This window comes from Anolis carolinensis, chromosome 4 (assembly GCF_035594765.1).
Source record: "Anolis carolinensis isolate JA03-04 chromosome 4, rAnoCar3.1.pri, whole genome shotgun sequence".
Taxonomy (NCBI): domain Eukaryota; kingdom Metazoa; phylum Chordata; class Lepidosauria; order Squamata; family Dactyloidae; genus Anolis; species Anolis carolinensis.
Window position 1 is genome coordinate 161,395,390 of NC_085844.1, and position 13,233 is coordinate 161,408,622.

Below are 13,233 nucleotides of genomic sequence, written 5' to 3' on the forward strand. Positions count from 1 at the left end.
TCTTTTTTTTTTTTAAATCCATGAAGATTATATCCACTGGCTCGCTCTGCATTCTCCCATCTGTTCTCCCCATTGACTCCTCTAAGAAAATTTGTTCACTAGATGTATCCGAAAGAAGAATATATGCTCTTGACCAATTTTCATTGAATTCAGTTTTTCTCCCAGATGTTTTGTCATATTGGCTACAACAACATTTTTCAGATTTTTTTAATTATATGAACCAGGCAGATTGAGTTATAATTGTCAAGTATGATTAACGTAAAAGAACTAACAAAAGCCAGCATCTCAAGCCCAGTAATAAAGCATTGAGGTAACTGTTCAGTTGACAAGCAAGTTAAGCAATAGGGCAAAGAGGCCAAAGTAATCAAACATCCCACTCTTTTTGCATACCTTAGTTTTCCATGTAAGCAAACCCAATAAACAAAACTAGTTATGGACATAAAAGCCAGGAAAGCTGTGGGGGCTTTCTAGTGTCACATTTATGACTACCTGCCAACAAAGGATATGTTCGGAATACATAGTGCAATGGGCTCCTTGCATTCCTGTGAGGCTAAGCAGTCGAACTGTAGAAACTGAAACAGGCAGATAGGTTTGTGGATAGTCAGAGGGAGGTTGTACAGTTCCAGTCATTTAATCCAAACCTTGAGGCATCCTGGCTCTGGGAACTGAAGCTTTCTACAATAACTCTAGAAGTTATTCCAAAAAAAGTCAGTTTCTAAGCTCTATTTAGAGAACTGACATCTTAAACTTATTATGTTCAGCAATGTGGCATGAAGAGCAGAGGAGAAATAAAGAAAAACCTGAGTGGAGGCAGTTTGCACAATTGCCCACATCACAGGACAGTCTAAATGACTGCTTGACCTGAAAGAAGAGTTCAGTTAAAAGAAGTTGGTAGGGAATTCCACTTGTACAAGTTTGCTTGTACTCCTAGAACCTAATATTTTTCACTGGCATCAGTTCACACGTTCAACTGTGAGTAATCAAAGCCACATTTGGGCATATGTAAAATTAAATGAATGTGACTGGGGAAACAGAACAGCAATGGCAGCAATTTCACTTTCCTCTTGATATCACCAAGAGGACAGCAAAATTGGTCTCATGGTGGATACTTCCCTTTTAATTTTCAAGGAGACAATGAGGCAGGGCCGGTCCAACAATGAGGCGAATTAAGCGGTCGCTTAATTCGCAAAACATACGGGGGCGCAGTCGAGACTGCTTTTTCTGTTGATTTCTGGTAAAAAATGATGTTTTAGTGCTTAATTTGTAAAATCTTAATGTAATTTGATGTTTAATAGGCTTTTCCTTAATCCCTCCTTATTATCCAACATTTTTGCTTATCCAACGCTTTTATTTTTCAGTGATTGGTTTGGGGGGGGGGGGCGCCAAAATTCTGTTCGCCTACACTTGAAAAATACCTAGGGCCAGCTCTGCATTGAGGACTTATTTTAAAGAAGATATTGAGGATAATATCTCAAGGATATACGAGGACTTACACTTAACTATGCATGTGACACCAGGAAACAAAAACAAAATGAGAACATTAAAATCAAGTCAGGATTAGTGATGTGCATTCAGGACTTACCTTGATCCGTTTCGTGTCCTGGCTTTCGTGGATCCTGATCCATTTTCGTCTGAGCCTCCCAAAATCAGGAGGTCAGACATTTCGTTTTTGTTTTCTGGGCCAAAAGGTCACTTTCCTTTTGGCCTCTTATTGGGAAGGGGGGACTTCACCCGTAGGCCCAAAGTGCCTGGGTCTGCGTGTGCACCCACGCTTTGCAGGGCCTGCGCTCTTTACTCGGCAATTGGCTGCAGGACCTGCAAGGTTCGGGTACATAGGCCCAAAGCCTGCACCCATAGGTACGGGAGCTTTGGGCCTACAGGTGCCGGCTTTGGGCCTAGGCGCCCAGGCCTCACAGGGTGTGCTGCAGATTCTGCAGCTCATCGCTGAGTTAGGAGCACTGATTACTCAGCGCTTGGCTGCGGAGTCAGCAGCAGACCCTGCAAGGGCCGGGCACCTAGGCCCAAAGCCTGCACCCATAGGCCCAAAGTGTTGGGTTGCCTGCAGCCCAGTGCTTTGGGCCTACATTGATCCGAAAGGCAGGCTTTGAGCCGATATCGGTTCCCACCTGCCTTTCATCTCGAAATGATTTGTGTTCGGGGGGGGGGGGGTGCTTTCCATTCCGTGCCATCTGAAAACAAATACCACTCACATGACTAGTCAGGATACATGAAAGGAGAGGTTATGTGTCCTTTATATACTCATATAGACTTTACATGAGGCTTGTATAAAGGTAGAAGCAAAAAAATCGTCTACTGTCTGGGGAGATTTTCTTTTGGTTAGAGGAAACACACATACAGACCAGTAAAGAATCATGTTACAAACTATGAAAAATATCTCTAGGGTATATTACAGTAGTACTTGTTTTCAAATACCAAATAATAGTTTGGACTGACGTTTTACACATAAAAAAGTTTTATTCCATATTTACCTAATAGCAGTATCCAGTTCCAGGTTAATGGATTATTATTTCCATAAAATTAGGTGTTGAAGTATTTTTTATTTTTGTTTGTTTTATTTTGAGAGCTTGATGACAATATATATGTAATTGCCAAAAAGCATCATACAGCTCCAGCTAGTTTTAATGAGCAAACACAGCCTAAACATTTTATAATTCAATCCAAAATTCTAATTTTCAGGAGGGTCTGGGAAACTATTTTATTAGGGCATGAATAACATAAATGTTTATAATTTAGAATAAAAACAGTTGTTCATTCTGAATTAGATCACTGGGTCCTCTAGCTCTAGTTCAGAAATAACTATGCAGCCCAAACAAAATACATGTCTTTATTGTCTTGAGTTTTAGGGCTGTTTCTGGGTTTATTTGAGACACTGATTCAAAAAACTGCATTGGATACACCGCTTCAGCTCTTGTTTCTTATATATGGTTATCATTATTTTCTATGGGCGAGAAGTTGATGACATATGGCATATGTTCTGTATGTCAAAAACTAGACCCAATAGAGCAAAATTGGTGCCATTTTTGGAATCAGCAGGTCAGATATACCCGAAGCAGGTCTAACATTTGAGGCACCAAAATGTGTGTTAGCCAGTGCTATCAATAAGTCTCCAAGCTATTTAACTTGCACATTTCCCAAACATATCAAAGACTAAATGCAGCACTTTGGGATAAAAAGCATGTTGTCCCACAAACACAAAACTCTGACCACCGAAATATTTCATCAAGCAATTCCTCTTAAACTTGTGCCAGGAACGAGGACCATATTTATGTCACATTATTACTGTTTGCACATAGTTTCCAGTGGCACGTATTCCAAAACCGATTGCAGACCACATTTTGAGCAGCATTGATAATGAATAGAGAGCTCATTCTCTGAGTGAATATCCAAGGTTTGCAAAGAGTAGAAAATATTTGGAAAAAAATAAAGGCAATTCAGTATGGATTCACCATGTTCAGTAGGCAGAATGGAAATCAGCTGTTGATGGAGAAACCGACCAAAAAATTGGATGAGAAAGTGGATGTACTTGAAAAAGACACTTGTCCTTGGTCTACTAGATAAAGATAAAAAGATGTCCACACGTTGGCTTTGCCCCTCACACACACACACACCCAAAAGGAAGACAGTGGTGGTATTTACTTAATTTTCACATATAGAAACGAAATACAATAGATTTTCAGTTAACCAGAACTCAAGCAACCAGCAAAAAGTTAAATAAATAATGCCTACTACATTCACAAAGCTGTTTTCATAATACATTAAAACTGTGTTACATTAAGTTCATCTTTATTTGTCTTAATTTGCTTTTAATTACTGTATTTCAGTATTAATGTCAAGTCATACTGTAAACGTTTATGATATGGTATGGCATGGGTATGATATTAGTAATTAGTACATAATTTTAATAGTAACAGCCAAGCAAGCAGAAATTACATTTATCCAGTATCTATCTGCCAATCCCCATGGAGGCCAGTGAACTGAGAGTCCACTGTAGTTCTCCCTATTAAATAAAACATATTTATGTAAATTTCTGTGAACGTTAATATATGCAATTAGATATATTAGCCAGAATAGGTAGGTAGGTAGGTAGGTAAATTCATAGATCAATAAATAGATCGATAGATAGGTATAGATAGATATACATGAATCTATCTATAGATGGAAGAAATTGATAATTCCTTCATTTGGTTATTTTCTGTGTGCATTTCTGTGTGCATTTTGATGCATTGCTTACAGATAATTGAATTATTTTAATGGTTTTGTTGTCTATTGTTAACATATTTTAATAGTCCATTGGTAACATTCTTCTTCTATTCTTTAAAGAGAAGGTGACATCAAAGTATAATTAAATTTCCCTTTTGTTATATGTCAGTTCTCGGCATGTAGAAAACTGCTTTAAAAGAGAACTTGAAGGAGTACACTCCAGAAACATAACTTTCCGTCAATATCCAATACTTTAGGGTCTGTTTTGTTTAAAGCAAAGGTAAAGAAAGTTAATCTACTTGTACAGAAATAAAGTTCTGTGACACATTTAAAAAATGGATCAATGTAGCTGTAGTGAAATACATATGAGAAAGGTACTGGTGTCATGTATTTTTTGTTCTATTTTTACCAAAGAGAAAACTGCAAAAGACCAGATTTTGAACTGGTTTATTTGCAAGCACAAAAGCTGAACAAAGCGTCAACCTTAATTCTCCTAACAATTCAGCTGCCAAAAATGTTTCTAATGTGATTTTGTAACATGGCACTCATCATTCAGCATTTAATATGGCAATCATATTTCAGCATACCTCAGCACTAAAAACACCACTGCTCCAGAGGCACATTGTAATAGGTTTAATGAAATATCGCATCTTACATTACTCTGTATCAATTCACAGAATACAAGAAAACAAATACACATTTGTTTGGACAAAATTTAGAATATATATAGTATATCTATACACACATAGTAACATTTATTCACATGACAAAATGAGAGAAACCCACTTTTTTTTTTTTACCAGTGAAGCATTTCCACAATTATATAGTTAAACATCAATTGAAGCTGCTGAAGCATACTTGTCACCAGAACGAAAAAAAAATGGAGGCATGTGATCAGATGCAATGACATTTTATATCATAACTCTGATTTCAGATTATGTATTCAATTGGGCCATAGGGTAACAGCACTGACTTGGTATGGAGGAGCTATTATATCAAGCTTAGTCTCACCTGTAGATTCAAGCGATTGAATTTGGGACCTTCTGCTGGGCATGGGTGTAAAGCAGTGGTTCTCAACCTGTGGGTCCCCAGGTGTTTTGGCCTACAACTCCCAGAAATCCCAGCCAATTTACCAGCTATTAGGATTCCTAGGAGTTGAAGGCCAAAACATCTGGAGACCCAAAGGTTGAGAACAATTGGTGTAAAACAAAATAAATCCATAGGTATGGGCTTAAAACAAAATAATCCTAGTACAAGGTAGGGACAGATTTCTAATTCAAGGCTCACCTTCCCATTGGTTGAATGTTCATGGAATTGTGTCACGATATGCTAATCCCTTCATTCTGCTCATCATTAATGCCTTATCATTAATCTGGTTTTGCAAGCCTGCACAACTTGTGAACTAGTATTCACATGCCAATAGGCAGCAACAGCAGGAATTGGGAGCTCCTAGTGAAGACCACTGACCTAAATACTGTAAAGATACCAGATCCCGTCTGATCTTGGAACCTAAGAAGGATCAGCCCTGGTTAGACTAGGATGGGAGATCAACTGTGAATACCAGGAGCTGTAGACTTTATTTCAGAAAGAACTGGCAAAACCCTGTGACATTTATGGGGTTGCCATAGATTGATAGATGACATAAAAGTAAATACATATATGCCTAGTGAGGACCACAATTCTGTCTAGGTTTCTGTCATCCTGGGAGGCAACAATAATCAGAAATACAAAAGCAGTCTTCAGAAGGTCACAATATATGGCTACTGGAGTGCAGCATGATGTGTTATGAACTTTGAAAACTGTACAGCAAAAAAAATCCCTACCATATGGTTCTCATCTAATATAAAGTGTATGGCTTTTGAAGGATTTCTGTGTTCATCTTTATTGTCAATAAAATCTTTGTGGAGGAGTAATAGTAATAGCAGCTGGTATGATTGTTCATTTAATCCATATATTAGTTACAATAATTTCTTTAGCAGCTCAGGGCCTGGCTTATGATTTATGTTCACAAATTTTAAAACATTTTACTTTTACTTGTAAACAAACTACAAGGTAAAGTTTAATGGCTTTGCTTCTTTTTCAAGTAAAACAAATGAACACTGCAAGCATATGCAAGATTGGGGGGGGGGGATCTTAGGCACTTCGTTGCCTGAGAGCCTCAAAATGTTAGAGGACTTTAAATATTTACACAGAACTGCAAGAGGCTGGTATATAAACAATATGGTAATTGCTCCCAAAAAAAGTAAGGCTAGCAAACTGTTAAACTGACATATGAATATTTTTTTCTTAAAGACTTTTCCACTAAGTCCTCTACAACATCTTTGTGGGATAGCAACAATAATTTTTTTCAGCTAAATCAGTGTTTGTTTTTCTAGCTTTCAAAAGCAATTCCCCCAGCACCACAATTACTTTTAAGATTCATTGTGAAATATTACATTGAAGGCTGAAAATTCTGCCAAAAACATTCTATAATTTGTGCCACATCTTTCTTTTATTTAGATAAAAACAAATGTGTTCCAATTTCACTTGACGGTTGCAACTATGAGTGTTTCATCTTTTTCTCCTCCTTCATATTCCTGTTGGTGCATAGTAGGCCTCAGTAAATTGTTTTTTTGTATTTATGGTAATAGATTGAAGCACTGCATGTGCATATCAAAGACATATCAACAACCAGAATTAAAATATGACACCCAGTATTTCACAAGTTTACTATGCGTAAATGTGATTTCTTAATCAAACTAAAACATCATAATAGTTGAACATCCAACTAATTATTAGCCAATAAGAATATGGTGCAACATTAAAGGTAAAGGTTTCCACTTGACACTATGTCTAGCTGTGTCTGACTCTGGGGGGTGGTGTCTATCTCCATTTCTAAGCCAAAGAGCCAGTGTTGTCCACAGACACCTCCAAGGTCATGTGGCCAGTATGACTGCATAGAGCGCCATTACCTTCTCACTGAAGCGGTACATATTGAAATACTCACATTTGCATGTTTTTGAATTGCTAGGTTGGCAGAAGCTGGGGCTAACCGTGGGAGCTCACCCCACTCCCCAACTTCGAACTGCTGACCTTTCAGTCAGCAAATTCAGCAGCTCAGCAGTTTAACCCTCTGCGCTATCACGGGATCCTGGTATAACATTAATAGGTCACATCAGTTACCTTTTCCTGGCTCTTAAATTTGTGTTTTTAATTCCTTTTTCTAGGTGCACATATTTGAAGTTGTGATGCTAAGGGTCGAATTTCTAAGAAGCTAAATCACTTCTGTTACTGATCAAGCTTTTTCATTTTGGAGGTTCACTTTACACTGTGCAAGAGAAAGTGAGCACAAACGGGAATATATCTTCTCAAGTTACCACAAATTCATTGCCACTTTTAACAGAGACATTTCATCATTTGCAACCTCCTTTTACCTCATATGTCTATCAGGATTCGTTTAAACCAAGCTAAGCAGATTGTCTTGATATAAAAGGGAAAAAAAGAGTCCTTCTGTATCAAATTAAAGGTGAAACTCAATATTGTTATGACACCTATATGTACAAACCATAATCCAACCATTTCCTTAAAGTTTAATAGTCTTGTTTATTTTAAAGGTTGTGTTAAATATACTTCCTTAAATACATCAAACTGAAATCAATAGATTTTGTCTTGTTTTTATTAAATACTTCAACGAGGCCATATTTTAATAAAAATTGTCTGATGTGTTCACCATCCTATTTTAAATTTACTTTTTACACATTAAATTAGCAGTTTATTGGTGCATTTGTTTTTCTTCTGTTATAATGAATCCTGGCCTCTTTGGTACTAGGTTTGGCAGCCTCAGTTACACATCGACCATTCTTGAAAATATATTCTGAAAATGACTATCTGGAATATCAGCTCCGGATGCCCATCAATAGAGCCAGATTTTATATTTTAAAGATGAAGAAAATACCAGGCCACATTTATTCTACAAAATATTGAGATGCCTGACCATTACATCTTCATTTCATCATTCTCTCGTTCCACTTCATGGCACTGTTGAATTGAGTAGCTGCTGGTTGGTCGGTTTGGAGCTGACTGTTGAATCAGAAACTGCTGCCACTTTTAATGAATTTTTAATGGAGCTGAGTTCCCACGCATGGAAATTAATGATACGAACTCCACAAAATCTTCTAGCAATCTGGAACAGTTTTTTAAGAACAGCTTTTCTCAGAAGAATGTATACCCATGGATCCAAAATTTGATTCCATGTTGCCATTCGAAGAGCAAACAGTATTGTTTCACATGATTTCCAGGAATGGTTTTCATTTATTCCAATATTTGCCATGGTCACCTGCAAAACAAAAGGAAATGAAAGCAGAAAACATTATTACCGGCTTGATAATTATCTCTCATATAGTTATATTCAAGCAATCTGAAGAGCTCACAAGCTGCACATTTGGATGCCAGGACATAAAATGGTATAAAATCAGACTGATGAATCTGATTCTGTACCAACAGTGGGGGTGGGATCAAAATAAAATTATTGTAGTGATATTGAAAAATATTTAGCACTGTTTTTAATAATAAAAAAAAGATACCATAAAATAAGTTGGAGAAATGTCCTCTGAATATTAGATAGAGCCAAGCCAATGTAATATGGTGGTATCAATATTGTTATAATTCTTTATTAACTAAATATATTGGTCCAAAAATTCTACTTTTATTGCTTGTTGATGTATTTCTAATTATTTATTATCTAGAATTATAACTCATTCATTCATTTACCTTTTATTTCGCTTTCTATATGATTTTAGTGTTGAACGCATTATATAAAATGGTGTATAAATACTATAAATATATATACTTTAAAAAGCTGTTATTGGAAAGTGGCAGGAGAGAAATTCTGCATCTCTAGTTAATAACTGAATAGTTGGTACTCTTGACAAGACTCATTGGCAAGAGACAATTCATTTCCACAAGCTGTTCAACAAACAAATAATGCCATAATATGGATAATTATGAAAAGAAATTACATTTCCAGAACCTTTTCTATATATTAACCACCCCATATAAATATACCCTAAATATCCTAGGTTGGAACAGAAAGTGTCTTAAGAGACATACCTAAATGTAATGAACATAAATATATGCTCAGATTCCATATTGCATTTGTGATGTAAACAGTGTATTCATGTATATTTGTCTAAAACCCCTAACAGACAGTTGGTTGCAGGGTATTTTTACTGTCCATTGTTTTCCAAGTATTCTGCAGTTCCAAACTCCTTTGACATCTCCATTCCTGTTTCATCAGAATTATTATTGTGACTAAAATGACAACCTTTTTTCATAAACACAATCTTTTTTAAATAAAGTCCTCCCAGAAGATATACGGTAAAATGGAAACATTTTATCAGTCAACTCTCTTACAGGAGCTGGAAGGAAAGGGATCAACATTTATTTTTGTGCACAATATTAGTTCCTGATTACTGATTGTTACAAAACCACCAGCATCTGCCTATCTTATATTATTATAAAGGTGCGAGTCACAACATGCAAAAGGAAAATACAAGTTGACACTGCTGCAAAAACAGTGATTCAAATTACACTTTTCTTCAATGTCTTACTCTTTTTTCTATGTTTTCCATTTAAAGAAATTGTGTTTCACTTAATATGTATGCTCCTCAGCATTCTGTTACCTTGGTAAGAGCTTTCATATTTTCCACTATAAACAACACCCTCGCCTGCAAAGTATTGCAAAATGGCATAATTGCACTAAAGGGAAAAAAGGAGTAAGGGAGAAGAGGGAAAACATTGACAACTGAATAATATGAAAGTGGTTGTTTTGTGTTTGTTTAAAAAACGTCAAGGGAGTGAAATAGCGAATACTGATTTATAAAATCCAGTTTTCTGAATTTTGGATTAAATCTGACTTTTGACTGCCACAAAGGATGTGTCTACACTAACGTGTAAATGTGTGGATGGTCTGAAACAGAAATGATCCAAACTGGCCCCAGAGGTGGCCACATGCACTCTACCAGTGCTGCCAAGTTGCACTGGTATCCATATGGACAAACGAGGATGAAGACTGGGCCCTCCTGGACCATCACATCACCATCACTATTGTAGCCACTGTTCCTTAACAGATACGGAGCTCTATGAAACATCCTGGATATTACGGCCTTGTTATTTGTTGTTGTTGTTGCTGTTGTTGTTGTTGTTGCTGTTGTTGTTGTTGTTGTTGTTGTTGTTGTTGTTGTTATTATTAGGTTTATTTATATCCTGCTTTTTCTCTCCATACGGAGACTCAAAGAAGCTCACAACTAAAAGCATTGTAATACTGTACAACTTAAAATATACAAATATACAAGTATTAAAGCAGCATTTAACATCATTAAAAGCATATAAAATCACAATAGACCTATACAATCGTAAAAACTTCCTTCTTTAAAACCCTGACTGAATAAAAAGGTTTTAGCCTGCTGCCGGAAGGACAGCAGGGAGGGGGCCATTCTGCTTGAGATTGATGTGGGACCAAGAGAAGGGCCTCTCCTGAAGTTTTGTACAAGGGGATGCAGTCTAGGGCTTTAAAGGCCATTCTGACATCAGCAGAGGTGTGAGATGACAAAGAAGAAGGAGGGAGCTGATCTCCTCCCACATCTTCTTCCAGGTTTCACTTTGCAAACAGGGGCACTAGTACCGGCCAGGAGCTCCATGGCTTGTTGGGATCAGTGTTGGCATCTACACAAGGAGACTTGATTGAGAATTGTGTGGTAAGTGTTGTGTGGCAGGAGCTCCCAGCCTTTGCACAGACAATGCAACCTCTAGATTTATCCTGCACTCACTACTGGAAGGGCAGAGCACCTAGCCAAGGTGAAGGACAAGTGTGAATAAACATAGCAGCATCAAAGAGGAAGGTACTAGAAGCAGTGTAATGGCTTAGGCACCAGCACCATCTACTAGTCTCTTAAAGTTATGGCAGCCCAATTGTGAACTTGGTTGGTACAGACTGATCATCCCTCTTTGGGAATTCTGAAATTCAAAATGTCCCTTAACCCAAAAGACTGTATTTCTTCAATTTTAAGACACACTTTTTCCCTATATAAACACCTCCAAAAATGTGGAGGCCCCGATGGCGCAATGGGTTAAACCCTTGCAGGGCCGGCCCTAGGTAATTTTCAAGTGTAAGCAAACAGCATATTGGTGCCCTCCCCCCCAAAAAATAAAAGAGTAGGATAAGCAAAAATGTTGGATAATAAGGAGGGATTAAGGAAAAGCCTATTAAACATCAAATTACATTATGATTTTACAAATTAAGCACCAAAACATCATGATTTACAACAAATCAACAGTAAAAGCAGTTCAATACATGGTAATGTTATGTAGGAATTACTATATTTGCGACTTTACCACCAAACATTGAACTGGGATATAGGGCAGTGTGGACTCAGATAACCCAGTTCAAAGCAGATGTTGTGGGTTATTCTGCTTTGATATTCTGGGTTATATGGCTGTGTGGAATAGCCCTGGGGGTTCTTAGGAATCCATAGGAATTAAAAGGCCATCAAAAGGGAATTTGGCCCCCGGTATTTAAAAAAAAAACTCTAAAATCAGGACTGGGTTGCTGTGAGTTTTGCAGGCTGTATGGCCACCTTCCAGAAGCCTTCCCTTTCAGGTGCCTCAACTGCGCCCCCTAGGTGCCCCCTAGAGGATGGTGCCTTCAGCAACCGCTTACTTCGCCTAATGGTTGAACCGCCCCTGAACCCTTGTGCCGGCACTTCCTAGTTCCTCCGTCATGATTATATGGTATGCTTCCACCGGAGACAGTTAATTCAATAGAGTTCACCCAGTGGCGCAGTGGGTTAAACCCTTGTGCTGGCAGGACTGCTGACTTGAAGGTTGGATTGCTGGCCTGAAGGTTGCCGGTTCGAATCCAGGGGGAGCACAGATAAGTACCCTCTGTCAGCTCCAGCTCTCCATGCAGGGATATGAGAGAAGCCTCCCACAAGGATGGTAAAACATCAAAACATCCAGGCGTCCCCTGGGCAACTTCCTTGCAGACGGCCAATTCTCTCACACCAGAAGCAACTTGCAGTTTCTCAAGTCACTCCTGACACACCAAAAATATCCAAAAATTGGCGCATCTTAGAATTACTGGTGTATCTCATGGATTTTTGGTGATGGTGGTTGCACTGAAATTAGGGTGTACCTTTCGATTGATGGCGTCATACAACTGACGAAATACAAGCGACTCCTTTGCTTTCTGTTAGTCCAGCATCTTATGTAGCACACTCAGATGGAAGAGGAATTTGAGGAAAAAAACTCAGAATAAGTAAACACTTCAAGAAAGTTATAGGAGGCTTCTTTATTCAACAAGTATCAGAGATTGTGAAAAACAGATGCAAAGGGAAACAGAAAATAATAGAAGATAGTAAGAGAAAGAAAGACTAATTTTAAAAAGACAATAATAGGAAAACATTTTAAGAAATAAAATTACTTCAAGCACAGTTATCGGTTTTGATGGTGAAAGAAGTGGAGAAAATGATGAAATATATAAAGTTTAAGAATTTCAAAGTAATGAATAAACCAGGGAAATAAATTATGTTGGAAATGTGAAAATGAAGAACATCCCATGTGGTAGACTTTTGAAAAGATGAAGAAGTATTAGAAATTGATCCAGACAGCACTGCAAGATACGAGTTTTAGAACACACATTCAGCTGAGCTCAAAATTATTTTCATTATAACGTACATATGATCAAACCATAGAGGTGAATCATGGGGTGCTACACTATATTAAAGCTTTATACTCAAAAATGGGAAAGTGCCAATTTTCTGACAAAAGAAGAATCAATTAAAATCTTGAACTGGCTGAGAAGTATACATTATCTTTAATGATAAAAAAGATAAATAAATAACTTTGTAAAAGTTTGGAAACCATTATTATCCTGTATAGAAAGAAAACTGAACTCATGGAATTTGAAGATGAATTTACAGTATGGACTTTTTTAGCAGAAGTTTAAATGCACTCGAGTAGTAACAAGAAGAGTAT

General features: G+C 37.4%; 1 protein-coding gene across 2 annotated transcripts in view; it reads right to left on the reverse strand.

Annotated features, from left to right (window-relative positions):
* Nucleotides 1-4,839: 4,839 nt before the first annotated feature.
* The window catches only part of ptgfr (prostaglandin F receptor), a 58,652-nt gene continuing 50,258 nt past the window's right edge, over nt 4,840-13,233 (reverse strand). For both annotated transcript variants that reach the window (XM_062978130.1, XM_008114135.3), the window contains one exon: nt 4,840-8,536. In XM_062978130.1, coding sequence (XP_062834200.1) covers nt 8,231-8,536 — 306 coding nt within the window. In that variant the 3' untranslated portion in view covers nt 4,840-8,230. The remainder of the gene's footprint in view (nt 8,537-13,233) is intronic.